This window comes from Diabrotica undecimpunctata, chromosome 2, assembly GCF_040954645.1.
Source record: "Diabrotica undecimpunctata isolate CICGRU chromosome 2, icDiaUnde3, whole genome shotgun sequence".
Classification (NCBI taxonomy): Eukaryota; Metazoa; Arthropoda; class Insecta; order Coleoptera; family Chrysomelidae; genus Diabrotica; species Diabrotica undecimpunctata.
In genome coordinates, this window is record NC_092804.1 from 150,146,018 (window position 1) to 150,165,767 (window position 19,750).

The 19,750-nt window shown below is 32.0% G+C and overlaps 1 protein-coding gene across 1 annotated transcript in view; it reads right to left on the reverse strand.

Moving 5' to 3' along the window:
- Positions 1–11,219: 11,219 nt before the first annotated feature.
- LOC140435047 (uncharacterized) overlaps positions 11,220–19,750 on the reverse strand; it is a 31,118-nt gene continuing 22,587 nt past the window's right edge. The window contains exon 4 of the mRNA XM_072523735.1: positions 11,220–11,591. Within this exon, the coding sequence (XP_072379836.1) occupies positions 11,399–11,591 (193 nt within the window). The 3' untranslated portion in view covers positions 11,220–11,398. The remainder of the gene's footprint in view (positions 11,592–19,750) is intronic.

A 19,750-nucleotide genomic window follows, 5' to 3' on the forward strand; every position in this document is an offset into this window, starting at 1 on the left:
ATTTGTTTAGAGCAGCAAGTTCAAAAATAAAAATAGCCATTATGGTTGCCAAATCATAGAAGAAAAAGTATGGAATTAAATTATATAAGTTATGTACAGTAGATGGATATACTAAAAACATAATTGTTTATCGTGGGAAAATTACGACTATTAATGCAAATACTTCTCAGAGTAAACATATTGTGCATGATCTTTTTGAACACGTTACATGGTGGTGCAACAGAAGAGGTACAGTACCAAAACAGTACCTAAAAAAATGAAAAAGAAAGAAATTTGGGGTACACGGAACAACTCCTTACGTATAATAAAATATTAAAACTAATTACGTCATCACCGCTCGCCTACGGTCGGTAACTCATCGTGTTTGCGCCAAGCTACCGGTCTTGGGGGACTGGTAATGCACATTTTCGAGATTTATATATTTTGGGAACGCAGTCGACCTGTTAATGACTTTTCCACATATATATAATAATAATAAGTAGGTACATCGTATACATAAGTGGCTCTCAGCTTGCCAAAATATAAATAAAGCGCCAATTTCAACGTGTGAAATTTAAAGAAGGTCAAAAATAAAAAATTGTAATTAAACAAGCAAATAAGGTCATATATTAAAAATATTAAGAATAATAAATATAAAATATTTACGTGAGCACTAAATACTTTACAAAACACCTAAACTTAACAATTATTTATTATACACTAATATGTCTCATGTATTTTTATATTTACCGTCGTAAGATTCCACTTCTCCAAACAAAAATTTTTTCAACTTCTCCAAATTCATTTTAAGGCGCATTTCGAATAAGAATGTTCTTTTTTATTAAATGTTTATATTATATATATATATATATATATATATATATATATATATATATATATATATATATATATATATTATTTTTCAAATTATTTTCGACCGTACTGTTTTAACCTTTCGCTACCGAAGGGTCAAGTTGTTTTGTAGTTGACGGAGGGGGTACATTAACGGAGGGGGTACATTATGTACCCCATGCATTTTTATAGATTAAATATTAACATAATGCAATAATTTTAGTTAAAACATAATTAAAACAAATGCAAGTATTTTTTATTAAATATAAGTAACAATAAAAAAATATATGGTGTCTTGAAAAAATTAATTATCGTTTTTTTGATTAGCTTTACATTTTGTACATATTATTGTTTGAATTGTTGTGGTTGTTTGATGTTCAGCACAAATAAAGAATTTACAAGAATTGCACGTTTTTCTGCTTTTGCGGTCCTTCTTGGGTGGACAAAGTAAACATCGCCCTGAGGATTTCAAGATGGTGGCGTCGTTTTCGCGATTCTCCCTTGGTGGCGGTGGGCATAATTCGTACATCGCGTTTATAATTCGCTTATGGAATTTTTGTGGACTTTGTAGTCGCCTATCGACATGGGGCTTTTTAAGTTCTTGACCCAGGTTTAGTAAAAATTCTCTGCGTCTGTGAGAAGCTTCATACGCACGAATGGAATTCTTTGTCGTCCACAGTACGTGTGCATTCAGACCTGCCATGTCTAGAAGATTTTGAAACAAAACAAATGGCCATCTCTTAGAGGCTCTTTTCCAAGAATATTCATTTACCATCTTATCCATAGTATCTACAGCACCTTTTGTAGAATTGTAATGCAAGATTATGTCTGGCTTATAGTCCGTCTCTTCTCCGCTAATTTTATCGTCGTTATGTTCTGTACTCAATAAAACTACTGCCTTATTCTTTTTAGGAACGTAAAACGCCAGTGTTATTTCCTCAGTATAGGCAAAAACTGAGGACTTTTTTTGTCTAGAAATATTGGGTAGTAGGGCTGGAGGGATATCCTGCTTGTTTTTTCGAAGTGTTCGACATAATGTTATTTGTCGATCTAGGAGTTGTTTTGCCAAGGGAACACTGGTAAAGAAATTATCAGTAGTGATGCCATAACCAGTTTTTAGAAATGAGACCAAATCAAGTACTACTCTTTTGCCCTGGTCTTTTTCTGGTTTGTTACCATCTTTTCCAGTATAAATCTGAAGGTTAGCAGCATAGGTGATTGTTGCATCAACTAGAGCCCATAATTTGATGCCATACTTGGCTGGTTTTGATTTAATGTAGACTCTAAATGGACACTTACCTCTAAAACTTACAAGTTGTTCATCAACAGTTAGATGAGAGTGGCACTTAAAACTTTCTTTACAGTGTTCTACAAACTTTGTAAACACTTCCCTAAAAGCTGCTAGTTTGTCAGAACTTCTACGTTCTTCTCTAGTGTTCAAATCATCGAATCGCATAAGTGAAATTAAATCTAGAAATCGGTCGCGTGACATGGCAGCCGGAAAAATAGATCGACTGTACAAAGGGTTTCGACACCACAAAAAGTGCACTGGTTCCCTATTGGCTTTTAGCGCACCCGACGTAATCAAGAGTCCCAAGACCGCATAAATTTCCACTGAATCAGTGGGCAACCAGGTTCTTGTTTTATTAGGATTTTTCCCATTCCAATCCTGAAAGTATTTTTCCGCTTTCTGGTTTGTACATTTGACGATGATCTCTACAATTTTCTCATCTACAAATAATTTAAAGCAATCACTAATTTTAGCGACATTTTTAGATTTTTCTGTAAGCCATGGTTTTTCGAGCAAGTTTTTTGTGCGACATCTAGTTTGTCGTAAAGGACGATTTTTCCAAACTGTACTATTCTTGGAAATAAATGGGGAATCTACTGCCCCCAAAACTGGTTTATCAGAATCATTACTGTCGCTCTCAGATGACTAAAATATAATAAACTCAAGATAGAAATATCGTATATAAAACAAAAATAAAAATTACCTGCAGAATTTCAGGCTCATATTCCACTACTTCTAAATTATCATCTAATTCTGAATCATCCGATAAACTATCTCTTTCAGAAAGGTAATCATCATCACTTTCCTCTAACCACTGCACTGCAGTTTCACGATCCTGTTCTTTCCGAAGGTCTAACTTTATTTTTTTCGACATATCGGTAAATCGTGTAATCACAAATGGATAAATTAAAACGGTATGTTAGCACTAAGTCATCCACAGAACTGATTTGTGTGTTATTGCAAACAACAGGTTTGGTGCCGTGCGCAAAACGTCTGGTTTAGTCAGTGGCGTCGACCGCAATGAACTGTACCGTGGTTGACGGAGGGGGTACAACTTGTACCCCAAGCACAGTGCTGCACTTTTCATAGGTAAAAATATGTCAAATTGAAAACAAATGGTTGGATATGCTTTTACACATCCCAATGAAGAAGTAACTAGAACAGTTAAACAAAATTCCAACATTTTTAAAAATTATTTATGAAAAATCGAATTTGGGGTACAATCTGTACCCCCCTTCGGTAGCGGAAGGTTAAATATTGATTTATAGTATCAGCAATCGGTCTGTAGGTAATAAAACTCTATTTGTTCTATATCTCAATATTTCGTCACGATTTTGTGACTTCTTCAGGAGAAAACCGTAAATTTATTAGAATAAATATTATATGTAAACAAAGTGAATATTTCAATACTTACAACAATAAGAGTAAAAATTTAAATTTTTTTAAAATAATGTGAAATTTACCGCAGACCGATTGCTGATATTATAAATCAATATATATTAAGTATTTCATTAGAGATAATAACAAATATTTTTTTACTTTACCTCCTCAATATTTATAATCATCTGCTCTAATGTTTTATTATTAAGGTAAGGTAAAAAAATGATTTTTAGCATTCTAGAAGGTTTTTCTAGTCGCCATCGATCTCTATCTTTAACAAATCAACAAATTTTTTCTTGTACTTAAGTGTCTCTAATTATTTATTTACACCTGTGTATACCTTGTTCGTGCTATTTAAAATTTTCTGTAAACCTTTAAAAATCAATACAAAAAAAAAAGAAAAAAAGCAGAATAAATTAAGGAAGGTCATTTTTTTAAGCAAAAGAAGTTGCATAAGTTAGATAATAAACTATAGTAAATTTAACTATATTACTACTAGGCACTGCTACTAAAAAATACTATAAACAAACATTATTAGAAACAAATAAGCAAAGCCAAATTGCTTGGCTCATTGTTTCAGAAATTAGTCGAAAAATCAAACAGTTTAAAAATTTTGAAATTGGAAATTCTTCTGAATTTAAATCAAAATTAGTTATAATTTAAATTGGTCATATAGCCCAGTCTGGTTAAAAAAAAGGTGGAAAAATGTTTCGCAGATATCTGAAGTTTTTAAGACATAGGTGGGGGATACTAGATGATGAATAGATGAAAAGATACTCCTAGTTTTACCTTGCGTTTTTTTTAAGCAATAATTTATGGTCAAAATTTGATTTTTTGTCTATAAATTTTTTCCCTTATATTTTAAATAAACAATATTTATGTCATTTTTTTATGCCAAGAATATCTTTATTTTCCCGTTTTTTTAATTAAAATTGATAAATAAATTACAGAGATATTTGCAAAAAAGCAGTTTTTTTGCACTAATTTATAAATTTTATTAATTTTTTTATTAACAAAATAAAATGGTATTAATACATTTAAACATTAAGGAATTATCATCTTTTAGATTTATGCGAAATTTCTTCCCGATCAGTCAAATATTTTATAAGTTATTTAATTTGTTTATCCCTAAGGCTAATTATTTAAACTATTGAGCTTGCCCTATGCATGATGCTAAACACATTTAGCAAATTTCATAGGATTCTTTAAGACTTAGACTATCTCAGAAGTTAAATGCATATTGAGTTTTCATCGAAATTATTTACAAAATAAACGTTTGAAAAAGGGGTATATTTTTTACTTATAAACAATTGTAATAACTTCTATATTTTTCAAGCTACAGACTTGTACGTACAACCATTGGATAGCTGGTAAAAAAGCTCACATTAAAAAATAAAAAACCTTCTATGACCAATATAAACGAAGTAAGTGACTATTTTTAAAAAAAATCATATCTCCATTGTTTATAAACATTAAGAAGTAAAATTTGCACAAATTTTGAATGAAAATCTAAACTTTATATTGATACTTATAGCTATAAAATTTATCTAATTTTTCGAAACGACGGTACTTTCGAAAGATCGACATAGGAAAGTGGAGAGAATATCTGTTTCAGCTCCGTTTTTTTCTCGGCATCGGAACTTCAGATTGCAACACGTACGAAAAATTTACATTATCTCGGCTTCCTTTGCAGCTGCAAGCCTCTTTTTATTTATTCCGGGGTAGCTCGTCGAAATATGAATAACTACATAGTTTTCACTGGCCGGAAAATATGGGAAAACTCGGAAAAATTGAGTCCATTTGAAATTCACCATAAATACTTACTTTTTTTAATTTGCTCGAATAGTCTGTCGCAGTATTAATAATGATGACATAATTTTCACCCCCCATAAATCTCGGAAAATCCCGGAAAATCAACATATGTTTTTTCATTTTATATCAATGATGTAATAATACTTATATATTTTATAAATTAAATTTCAGGTAATTTTTTACACATTATATTATTATATTCCTTATATTAATTATAATTGTTTGTATTTTTATAATTAACAATATTGATTTTTATTCTATTTTTCTTACAAATATGATATACAATATTAATCTAATCGCCTTACTGCTTTGATAAAATAAGTCGATTTTTTCATCACTTGCCTTATAAATTTTACAATGTTTATTGAACTTTACTTTTTTTATTTTCTTTACATACATTGGTTTAAAAGTTAAAATTTGGTTCATTTATTCGACTTCAATGTCAGGTCTGAACCTTTTTGTTGCAGGTTGTTTGTCTTCACTTATTAAGTCAGTCTTTCCATACATTAACATATTAATGGGCGATCTTAATGCCAAGGTGGGTTAAGGTAAGGTAGGAGAACAAGTAGGAAAATATGGGCTTGGAAACAGAAATGACAGAGGAGATCGATTGATTCAATTTTGCCAAAGTGAAGACTTCGTAATAACAAATACCTTTTTCAAATTACCTCCTCGACGGTTATATACATAAACATCTCCACAACATACCAAACAAAAAATAGTGAAAAATCAAATAGACTACATTATGATAGCAAGAAGGTATCATAATGCTGTTAAATGTACTAAGACGTACCCAGGACCAGGAGCTGATATAGGCTCAGATCATAACCCGGTAGTTACTGTGATAGAGGCGAGACCAAAAAAGATTAGAAGACCACACAGAAAGGCACTAGATTTAAATAAAATTAGAAACAAAAATATACGACAAGAAACAGGAGAAGAAATAAATGAAAACCTCCGTTCAGTGCAGCAACAAATTAACGATACAAACAACGTTAACCAAAAATTAAAGTACATAAATACAGCTATACAAACAGCAGGAAAGAAACATCTTAGAAAACAACAACAAAGAATAAGGGGTGGAAGACACAAGATATACTAGACTTGATGGAACATAGAAGAAAGATGAAGAATTACCCAGACAAATACAAAGAAATAAATAAACACATAAAAAAGAGAATAAAAGAAGCCAAAGAGGAGTGGATTAAAGAACAATGTGAAGAAATGGAAACCTATGAGAAAAAGTACGATGCGTTCAATATGCACAAAAAAGTAAAAGAGATAACAGGGAGCATAAATAAATGCCAAATAGGTAAACTTAAAGACAAAGATGGAAATCTTATTGTAGAACTAGAGAATAAAATACAAAGATGGACAGAATACCCGAATGAATTATTTGAAGACGATCGAAACAACTTAACTCAGATAATCAATGCAACTGGGCCAGACATATTGAAAGAAGAAGTAGAATACGCAATAAGAAACGCTAAAAAATGGAAAAGCAAATGGACCTGATGAAATTCCTACAGAACTGTTGAAGCTTTTAAATGATAAATCCGTAACTATAATATTAAATTTTGCAGCGAGGAGCTAAAACAGTTTCCCCTCCACTTTCCTATGTCGATCTTTCGATAGTAACTTCGTTTCGAAAGGTTTTAAGTTTTGAAAAATTGGATGAATTTGATAGCTATAAAATTCAATATAAAGGTTAGATTTGCATTCAAAATTTTTACAAATTCTACTTCTTAATGTTTATAAACAATGGAGATATAATTAACAAAAAAATTGTCGCTAACTTCGTTCCTATTGTTCATAGAAGGTTTATTTTTTTTGTGAAATGTGAGTTTTTTTACCAGCTATCTAATGGTTGTACGTACAAGTCTGTAGCTTGAAAAATATAGAAGTTAATATAATTGTTTATAAGTAAAAAACATACCCCTTTTTCAAACGTTTATTTTGTAAATAATTTCGATGAAAACTCAATATTCATTTAACTTCTGAGATAGTATAAGTCTTAAAGAATCCTATAAAATTTGTTTAATGTATCTAGCATCATTCATAGGGCAAGATCAATGGTTTAAATAATTAGTCCCAGGGATAAACAAATTGAATAACTTTTAAACTGTTTGACCGATCAGGGGGAAATTTCGCACAAATTTAAAGGACTGTAATTCCTTAATGTTGAAATATATTAGTAACATTTTATTTTGTTAATAAAAAAGTTAATTAAATTTATACATTAGTGCAAAAAAAACTGCTTTTTTACAAATATCTCCGTAAATTATTTATCAATTTTAATTAAAAAAAACGGGAAAATAAAGATATTCTTGATATAAAAAAATGGTATAAATTATTGTTTAAAAAAAACGCAAGGTAAAAATAGGAGTATCTTTTTATCTATTCGTCATCTAGTAACCCCCACCTATGTCTTAAAAGCTTCAGATATCTGCGAAACATTTTGCCGTGAAATCGATGATTTTTGTATAACCAGACTGGGCTAATAAGTTTCTATATAAATTATCATTGATTTTCGGAAGAGGCCTTCTCCACGATTTTTTTGACCCTTTTCAGTTCCTGACTACTATATTCCATCAAAGCTTTGCGATAATCATCCCACTCACCTGATCTTTTGGTAAAATTAAATTTTCGTTTGCAAAGAAATTCTTTTAATTTACAAGGTGGTTATTTTATTAGGTACTTTCCTGTTGGAATCCCTTACTATCTCCGAACAATATTGTCTTCAAACGCTGACATTACAACCTCCTGAAATTTTTCGCGGTCATATCTATAGTCGAATTCACGAAAATAATGCAGTGCTGTCCTTACAGAAAGCGATGTTGCCGTTTAAAAACTATACACGTTCTAGATAGGCACGTACAACAATACGCTGGCCCTTATGTACGATATAAAACATTAAACCATGCATTCATATTAAACGTAAATTAAACAATTACAACTTCAAGACTTTTGCAAATCACACAAAATTTAATAAAAACATTTTCCTTGAAATTGTTTTTACTAAACGTTAAAACATATGAATACGTATTTATTATATTCTCTGCATTTTTGTAATAGTACCGCCATTGCGCATAATACCTATCTTGTTCCAATTCCACCTCTAAATTAAAACTGTGCCTTGTCTAATTGTTCTTCACATTTTTTATATATACGCTGTTGAATACCTTTGAGTAGTATTTTTAAAGTGTGGCTCATGAGGCTAATTAATCGGTATTCATCGCAATATTTAGGATAATTTTTCTTGGGTAAGGCTAAAAAGATAGATTTAAAGCATTCTTCAAGAATTTGACCGTTGTTGTAAGTGGTATATTTTATTAAATAATTTAGTTAGACAATTAATATTTTCGTCATTTGAGTTTTGTTTTATCTGGCAGTATAAATGTTAATGTTTGCTCACACTCATTCGTTACTTGTTCCATGGTTACATTCTCATCAGATATACTGCAAGTTGGTTTATCTAAAATAGAGTGGAAACAAATTCTTGTTGAATGTGGGCATTTAATTTCGTCTTGTGCTCTCAATTGCCGGCCTGATAATTAATTTATCCACAGTTCGTCCAGTATCCTCATTTGCAGAATCTTCGTCTGTCAAAACATGCAGGAGATCAATATCTCCTCTGCATATCAATGTATGCCATTTCTCACACTTTCTGAAGAGCCTAACTCCTTCAGAAATTAAAACAAAAAATGAGATCAAAATTGTCAACGAACAACTATATTTTTCACGCTAGGAATCCTAAGATTTCCTACATGACGAAACTATAATTTTCTTTTTCATATCTGTTTTAATCGTATATAACGACAAATAAAAATAAAAAATAAATAAATAAAAGCATCAATGCCCTTACAAGCCCGTTTATACGCTGACGACCTAGTGGTATCTATTAAAGGCAAAAATATCTCCTTAATGTCCTGTATTCTTCAAAACTTTTTAGATATTCTTGAAAATTGATCTCACCTTACAGGCTTTCAATATTCAATAGAAAAATCAATAGGAGTTGTATTCTCTTCAAGCTCCTTGTTACAATCCCCAACCCTTAGAATCTATGAGATACAGTTAGAGTTTAGAGACCATTACAAATTCTTAGGTTTAATCTTTGATTCAAACTTACATGGAAAGATCACATCTCACAACTCATCCTTTCCTGTAATTATGTAAAAGATTTTGTAATAAAAACTGGGGCTCAGACCAATCCACTTTACTTCTTAGAGTGAATTGTGAACTTTATAAAAGTCATGGATTAATTACAGGGGCTTTTCCAACTTCCCCGGTACCTAGCATTTATGCTCTTCTAGGAGAACCACAGCTACATCACCGCCGCATGTTCCACCAGTCGCTTATAATATTTCAAAACCAATATATCAAAATACTTTTACAAATTATGTTATCAAATTCCAAGATGTTCGCTATACTAAAAACCCATATTATGAAAGGATTCATACTTCAAAATCTAAACACTAATTTTCGGATGTTTGCTTCTCGGATATTACATATCCTGAGCCTTGGCTGATCGATTTATCAATCTGTGATACATCTCTGGCACATTTCAATAAATCCAGTACAAACAACTCCCTTATTCGGCTAAACTTCGAAGCCCTCTTAGAAAAGTACCCCGACTTCTATAAAATGTATACAGATGCATCCAAGTCCAAAGACGGAGTAAGGGCATCAATCGTTTCCTTAGAAAACAATATTCTTTTCCGTCTACCCCCCGTATGTAGCACATATTCAGCTGAGCTCGACGCTATATACCGTGCTGTGAAACTTTCTAACGAACTTACCTTCATAAAAGCCCTGATCAGATTCCCTTAGCTCTCTAAACTCATTAAAACATATTTTTCCAAAACATCCTTTTGAAAAGTTACTAAAATATCAGCTGTCCCAAGCTCATCAACATAAAAGAAGAGTTAAATTTTTGTGGGTACCCTCACAAATCGGAGTAACGAGAGACGAAGAAGCTGACAGGACTGCACGATAGGCAATTTTAAGCGATTGTTCGGAGCCTATAGATAAGTGTATTTTCAGTGTATTAAAAGCTTATTTTAAAAATAAAGTGTTGTGTTTGTGGCGAAATGAGTGGTCTTAAACTAATTGTAAGCTAAGTAAGATCAAGAGTAATGTTTCCCAGTGGATTCCGTCGTCGTGAACAAATTGTGCTTGCGCGTCTACGTCTAGGACATACCAAGTTAACACACTCTTACCTTTTCACAAAGAATAACCCACCCATATGTAATCATTGTAACGTTCGATTAAAAGTTGAACACTTTTTAACAAATTGTGTTAAATATGAACAAGAAAGACATCGTTACAATATCCCGAACTCTCTAGCAGAAGTTTCAGGTCCAGAGTGTTCCTATGATAGTCTAATTAAATATCTAAGATCTTTAAACATTTTCTATAATCAATCTGTAGTTATTTAATTTTGTTACATATATTTTGTTCCGTCGCTAATAACCTTTTGGTGAACTTTTTTCTCTAATAAAATAAAATCATCAATCTATACTGTAAACATTTTTTGGCTTCATAATAACCTAGAATTACATACTTGTAACACAAAAAAAAACACCGGTTTTGCGTACGCCTATTAACATTCGTTTCGGAAAATAACATTTAAACAGAACTATTAGCTAAACAAACACATATAATTGTTGTATAAAGGAAAAAGACATTGGTTTTATAATATAATAGGTTTTATAACCTGCTAATAGCCGAACTAAGACCGCACAAGAGAATTTTGTAAGGGTTTACAAACGTTACATATATGTAACGTCAGGTCTTAATGGGTGGTGGTATCTAAGGATTTTTTTAATTTGCTTAATATCCTTGAGGTTATATCAATAAATTGTATCAAGTATCAAATTTCATTATTATCGCTTTTTTTAGGATTCTTAAATTTTGTAAATGTTAATTTGTCAATCTTCACCAACAGCACCAAAGATATAAAATTTAATGATTTGCACGTAAATTCTGTATTAAATACAATTAACATTTCCAGTGAATCATTGAACAGGTCATTATTTCGTAAAATATGTTATTAAATAAACGTAGTAATTAATAAGTCAAACACTACAGCATAGAAATTTCTTTCTTTAAGGTTTGAGGATTGTACATAGAATATGTATCTTTGATCACACTAAATAAGTTCAATATACTTAATCCACAATTTTTCTTATATTTTTTGCAGTTCCCTTTAGTTCTACCATATTCCTCGGACTTTGCATAATCTTCTACATTAGTGTCGTTGCGGGATGTGGATGGCCTACAATAAACAAAACTTTAATAATACAAATTCTAATTTTATGTAAAATAAGAAACATGTAAGACTAGTGGTATTTGTACTAAGATTATCAGTTTAACCCTTAACTGGTCCGGCGTCGTCTGACAGACTATTCAATATTTTTAATTCTTTCTTATTGGCAATTAGCACCGCCCACATGCAAGTCATTCTATTTAATCCTTTAGCTATTGGAGCTTGACAAGTGGGCGTATTTGAGACGCCGACAAGTTTCTCTCAGTTCCTAAAAAGTTGCGACTACAGTTAGTTCGAGAGTAGTTTTTTTTGTGTGTCGAGCATTTTTAGAAATTATGGCCGGGCCATAAAAACAGGTTCGTTTCGGCGATGACGATTATGGGAAAACTCCTTTGAAGTGGTACCATGAGGAAAGTGACAGTGACAGTGATGAAGACGATATTTCGGAAAACCATAACATTCAATCTGAACACGATACATGTTCGGTGTTTTCTGGATCTGACGAGCCTGCAGATTGCGATGAATTAGCAGTTAGTGATAGTAACAAAACTATCATCATTCAATCTTCGCTTATCCACTGCTGGACATAGATCTCCCTCATAATTTTCCATCTATTTCGATCTTGTGCCTCTTGCATCCAATTCCTATGACAACGTTTTAGATCGTCAGTCCAACGTGTTGGTGGACGACCTCTGCTTCGGTAGGCATCATCTCTTGGTCTCCATTCCAGTATCCGCTTTGTCCATCTATTATCTGTCATTCGAGCCACGTGACCTGCCCAGTTCCATTTCAGTGTTGCTACTCTCTCTACTGCATCAGCCACTCCTGTTCTTTGTCGTAGCTGGCGATTTGGGATCTTGTCTCGTAGTAAAACAAAACTATGTTTATGGTGAAAATCAACACAAGTTGTGTACCTCAGAAGTTATCCCTTCATCTAAAATACGTAAACACAATATTGTAATAAAATTACCGATTCCAAAATCAAAAGCAAACATGCTGGCGGGGCTGCGATATCCTTGTCTATTTTGAATATGTTAGTTTTTTAAATAGTAAGGAATAATAAAACAAGGTAGGATTGTTCTTTATATTTAAAAATGGATGATTCTTCGGGTGGCGAAAAGCCACCCCCTGATAAAGGTGAAAATATGGAGGCAGTAAGTGCCCGTTTTGATTTAAATAATAGGTATAAATCCTCTGATAAAGGCCCGTTTTTTGTTTTTGTCGAGTCCATCGACCCAAATATTAAACGTTTATCACCAGTCCGAGTAGGTCATTATTTATTCATTAATAACTTTTTTAAGAAAGATGTTGTCGATATTAAACTCGTCGGTAGAAATAAAGTGAAAGTAATTTTTAATTCTTACACTTGTGCAAATAGTTTAGTCAATCACGACATAATTATTTCTAACAAATTTATTGCTTACATTCCGAATTTTTTTAATCACAAAAAAGGAATAATTAGACAAGTTGATACTTTTTTGGACGAAAATTATATGATGAATAATATTATTTCCGACCAAAAAATAACCGAGGTAAGACGTATGAAAAGAAAACTTATTGATTCAGATAATGAAACTATTTTGGTTCCTAGGCAAATGGTAATTTTAACATTTGAAGGAAATATTATTCCTCAATATATTATGTTAGATTTGGTAAGGTTTCAAGTTGAACAATACATATACCCTGTGGTACAGTGTTTAAATTGTTTTAAATTTGGTCATACTCTCAGACAGTGTAAGTCCACTTTCAGCTTATGCAAAAATTGTGGCAAAGAACACGAAGACAACTCCCGTTGTAATAACTCACAATACTGTCTTCACTGTAAAACAAACGATCATACGACTCTAACGAAACAATGCCCAGCTTATCAACATCAATATAATATTAAAAAAATAATGGCGATTGAGAATACTACATTTAAAGAAGCTGAGTTTTTAGCAAAAAATCCATCCTATGCCAAAATCACGACACATAATAAATTTGAATTGCTTAGTAACCTAAATAACTTTCCCCAACTCCCGACTGCGGCAAATGACCGTACAGTAAACAATTCATTCGTTCCTAAACCTAAACAAACTTCTAATCCTCTTAAACGAAAAGCCATATCCCCGACTCAATGTAAAACTGCCTTACAATTTCTTTCAACTTCTAAAACAAAATCACTGTCACATCCTATATTTCCTAACCCATATCGTAATGAGTTTATAGCATATAAAGAAAAAATACAATTACAAATTCTACAAGAAATTCCATTTGCTTTAGAAAGAATAATTAAACAAATTGACCCCAAACTAGTCTCAGTTGAATTCCAAAAAGTCACTCAAAATGAAATCAGAAATATACTTTCTTGTTTATCAGACAACGATAGTGATGGGGAATCATAGAACACTTAATATTCTTCAGTGGAACTGCCAATCTATTATAAAACAAAAGACTAATTTGCTTAATTTTCTAGAAAGTCATACAATTGATGTCATTCTTCTGAACGAAACTTGGTTGTCACAAAATAAAAATTTATATATTAAAGGTTTTAATAATGTTAGAGTTGATCGACGTGATGGCTATGGAGGCGTTGCTGTTTTAGTTGCAAACAACATTTCCTTTTCAGATATAAAATTCAAAACAAATTATAATCCAAATATAGAGGTTTGCGGTGTTTTTCTAGAACAAGTTAAATTATCAATAGTATGTGTTTACAAACCTCCTAAAATATATGTCTCATCCAAAGATTGGGAAAATTTATTTGGACAAATTAAAGGCAGAGTTTTAATTGGGGGCGACTTTAATAGTCATCACTGTAGGTGGGGTTCCATACAGGATAGTGCACAAGGTAATATTTTAGCTGACGCTTTAGACAATACTAATCTAATTTTACTCAATGACGGAAGACCAACCAAAATATCCAGACCAAACGAACGTCCTTCAATGATAGACTTAACATTAGTATCTCCTCATTTAACAGGCTTTACTACCTGGAATCCTCTAAATGACTCACTAGGTACAATCCACATCCCTATCCAAATCACCCTAGATTTGAAATATTCCCCAAGAACAATCCATACTTCCACAAAATGGAAAGAGTCTTCAGCGAACTGGTCTATATTTGAAAATTACTTAGAAAAATGCCTTCTAGACACTCATTCTATAGATGTTACATCTTTGGAAATGTTTAATAACTTAATAAAAACAATTAGCGAAGCTGCAGACTCTGCTATGATTACTCAAAAATCATTTCAACCAAAATCCGGTCTTCCCGTATGGTGGGACGACGAATGTAAAAATTTAATATCGTGTCGAAAAAAAGCTTTTCGAGAGTATAATATTGTCTCAAATCTTGAAAATTATCTAAAATTTAAACACATCCAAGCCAAATGAAAAGTTGCTTTTATGAAAAAACAAAAAACATCTTGGATCAACTTTGTAAATACTATCAATAAAAATACACCGCTCAACAAAATATGGAAATTTGTTAATAAAATGGCTAACAAAAATTATCATTCAAAGACACAACCAATTTCAACAGAGCTAATAGAAGAGTTACTTGACAAGTTCGCTCCACCATACGTTCAAGACCAATTAAAACACGTATCAATATGCAATTCCAGTAAATTTAAATTACTAGAAAATCCAATAAACATCCAAGAACTGGATGCAGCTATTAAAATATCAAAATCTACTGCGCCCGGGAAAGATTATATTACTTATTCCATAATTAACCACCTTCCCGATAAGGCAAAAAATCATTTATTAAAAATATTTAATGATTGGCTTTTGAAAGGAAATTACATTGACAAAATGAAAGAAACAATTATATGTCTTTTTATCAAACCCAACAAAGACAAAACTCTCTCATCGTCTTATCGACCCATTTCTCTATTGTCTTGTATAACAAAAACTTTCGAAAGAATTATCAAAAATCGTCTTAACTGGACAGTCGAACACTATAATCTTTTGCCAAGCCCTCAATACGGATTTCGATCTGGTCTGGGAACACTAGATGCAATAAGTCACTTAACAACAGATATCCAACTAAATTTTTCAAAAAATAAATATTTAGCATGTTTCTTTCTAGACCTTAAAGGCGCTTACGACTGTGTTAATTTAACAGTAATGCATTCAAAGTTATGCAAACTGGGGTTTTCCACAAATTTATCCGCTAATATAGTTAATCTTTTTAGCAACCGAACTTTATATATCAGAGACCACAGTAATCAGTTATATGGTCCACGAATAACTCATACAGGATTACCACAGGGGTCTGTATTAAGCCCAATTCTCTTCAACATATTTTCGGCAAGTATACACGACATTTTTGTTGATTCCATAAAATGTATACAGTACGCCGATGATATATGTATTTACTCCGTCCGTGATTCATATGACGATTGTGTGGAGGTCCTGGAACACATCATGAAACTAGTAGATAATTGGACTAAAGACCACGAACTTACTATATCCCCAGAAAAATCTGCCATTATGATATTTACAAGACATAGGTTACGTACGCCTGATAGTCTACACCTGTCAGGATATGATATACCCGTTGTCACTGAGTATAAATATCTTGGTATAATCCTAGACCCCAAATTACTATGGTCTAAACATGTCCAATATGTAAAAAAAAGATGTGAGAAAGGCATTAATCTTCTTAAATGTGTCACTTGCAGGAAATGGGGTGCTGATCCCAAAGTTGCATTGATGTTTTACAGGACCTACGTGCGATCAATTTTGGATTACGGATGTGTGTTATACGGATCAGCAAGCAAAACACATTTACTAAAAATAGATCGTATTCAGTTTAAAAGTTTGAGATTAACTTTGGGTGCTATGAAATCAACACCATGCCCCCTGTTACTTGCTGAAAGTAATGAAATGCCATTAGAATATCGTAGAAATTTATTAGCAACAAAACATGTATTAAAATTAAGGGCTAGAACAAGTGGCCTACTAAGTATGCTGTATGAATTATCCATTCAAAATCTAGTAAATAATTATTGGAGAATAAAAAATTCACCACCATTAGCAGATGCCTTTCTGGAAACCAATGATTTACCGGTTACACTTTCTACAAATTATATTAAACCATTTTATAAATTAGAATTTAATACAATCTTAAAAAAATTAAATATTATATTTCCCAAATATTCAGATTCACATCAAATAAATAACAAGCTGTTGAACTCCATATTGAGTGAATATACTAATAAAACTATAATTTACACAGATGGTTCTAAACTGAACGATGGGAAAGTAGGGTCTGCAGTGTATATTCCTTCCAAAGACAAATCACTTAAAATAAAGCTTCCTCCACATTGCTCTATTTACACTGCAGAAGCGGTAGCTATTAGGAAAGCTCTGGATTGGCTAGAGCACGCAAATTTGCAAAATGCTGTGATCATCTCAGACTCTAAGTCAATTCTTAGTGGACTTAATAATACTGAGTTAAACCATAAAACATGTGAGCTGATATGTGACATTAAACAAAAAATGAGAAACAAAGATATAACATTTATTTGGGCAAAAAGTCACTCCGGGATAAAAGGTAACGAAATAGTAGACGAGCTCGCTAAGGATTCTACTCATTCAGGTATACAAGAACATATTTACACAGTATCAGACCTAATCAATTTTTATACTAAAAAAATAAATTTTAACTGGCAAGACAGATGGAAAATATTGGCGAATACTTCAAATAATCATTATTACAAGATCCATCCTACGTTACCATCCCTAACAGAATTACCACACATATTCCATTATAATATATCTAAACGATCAGCAGCAATTATCACAAGATTAAAAACTAGTCACTGTGCTGTTCCTGCTCACCTGGCTAGATTAAACATTATAGAATCAGGAAAGTGTTTATGCGATAATATTTCCCAGTGTGATGTTAATCACATCCTGTTTGGATGTATTAAAAATAAAGCACTCTCATCTACGTTTTATGAAAACCTAGTTAAAAGTAATGTGCAACTTCCAGTAAACATAACCCACCTACTGTCATTGAATCAGAAATCTATATACGAACTCATATGTAATCACTTATATGCATCCGGATATATAATATAAATTTAGTACAATCAAGTTTTTAATTGATAAACATAACACAAATCATTTAAAAATCTGTGGCAAAAGGACTGGTTTCCATGCCAAACACACTATCATCATCATCATCACAAAGACAAAATTACGAGCAATGCGTGAGAAATATTCTGCTTATTCTATCCATCATTTTAGAAAATAGATGCTATTGAGTTAAGAGCATTTTGGGACTTCTTTTTACACTGCCATTTTCAATTTCAGTCACGAAAATATAGACCGTTTATTTGCAACAGATGGAAGTAAAAGATAAATCCTTAAAGTAGTCATAAGCAAGCAAAGATTTGCTGTTCTTTTAGTTGCTATTTGATTCGACAATCCTAAAGACAGGAAGGAATGCAAAAAAGATGATTCTACTGCAGCCATTTCATTTATATTTAATACTTTCATAGAAAATTGTCAAAGTGTATATGGACTTGGTCAATCTGCCACAGTTGATAAAATGCTTGTAAGTTTTCGAGGTAAATGTCGGTTTAAAATATACATGCCTAACAAACCGGCTAAATACGGACTCAAAATGTACCTAATGGTTATTTGTATAATGCTTATATCTATAGCGGAAAAGACATATGGATTTGGTATCAGTAACGAGTACAAAAAACTTCTAAAGTGTACACAAGCTGTGTTCATTTAGCTGAATCGCTTTTTGGTAGCAACTGAAAATCACAGCTGATAATTGGTATTCTTGATTAATATTGATTAATATTCAATTGGTACATATTTTGCGAAAGAAAAGTTTGACTTATGTGGGCACATTGAAAAAAAATCAGGCTAAAATATCTCCATTGTTTGTGCCCAACAGCAATAGAACTGAAGGGACAATAATCTATGGATTTAGAGAAGAATGTACCTTCATTTTTCATGTAGGAAAAGTAAGAAACACTACAGTAATTCTATCTTGAATGCATAAGAGACGTTATAGTGATTCCTCTACTAAGAAATCAGAAATTGTTTTTTATTATATTGAGAATAAGGAAGGTACAGATTCCCTAGATGAGAAAGGCTCCGAAAGCACGTCAAGCCGTCGATCCCGAAAATGACCCGTAACAATTTTTTTCCGCGTATTGGACATTTCTATAGCAAATTCATACATTCTACATCAGTGCTACAAAAAAAATCCAGTAATAATAGAAAAAAGTGTTTTTGCTTTGGAGTTGACTATGCAGTTAGTGCAAGATCACATGAAAAGACGAATGACACTGCCGAACATTCCACGTCAATTATGCATTACATTTAGTCAGATATTTGGAGTTCAAGAAAAACAAGAGGACAATAAGACGGATATTCTTATTTAAAAAAAAAACGCAAGAATTGCAGTTATTGTCCTAGTAGAAAGCGCAGGATAACAAAATACCTGCGCTTGCGTTGCAAAAATCCTGTTTGTTTGGGATGTACAAAACCACTATGTAAAAATTGCATATAAAAATTGCAAAGTTTGACTGGTGCTGTAAACACACCAGTGTGTAGTTTGAACATTCATTCGGGCAATACGTTTTTTTTCATGTTGTTTTTTATATTTTTTTTTTATTTACTTTACAAAACTATGTACTTTTTAACAAATATTTGTATGGATTTAAGTTTTGTTTAATATTTTTTTCTTAACCCAAATCTAATACGTTAATTTTTATATAAATATAACATATATGTTTGTAATATATATTTTTAATAAAAAAAAATCTTTTTGTGTGCTTTTTGCTTTCTTGGAAACAGTAGTCTTGCAGACGACGCTGGACCAGTTACGTTACTACTATAGTACCGGACCAGTTAAGGGTTAAGGCTAAGGCGAAGGGAACTGCTTTTTCAAAACATGAACTTATTTTTAAAAATATTTTCCAGGCGCAGTACAATATAGACGATTTCCAAATGGTTTATAAACCCTCCGTTAATTCGAAACACCATTAAGGACATTTCAAGTCAGTAATTGTCTCTCACAAAAATTATTGTATGTTTTCAATAATCTGTTCACATTATGTTCACACAAACATCACTGGCACAATAATTAAAAAACCTATCTTTTAGATGAACTCAGATATAATGATACCAGAACACGTATTTATTAAAAAAAT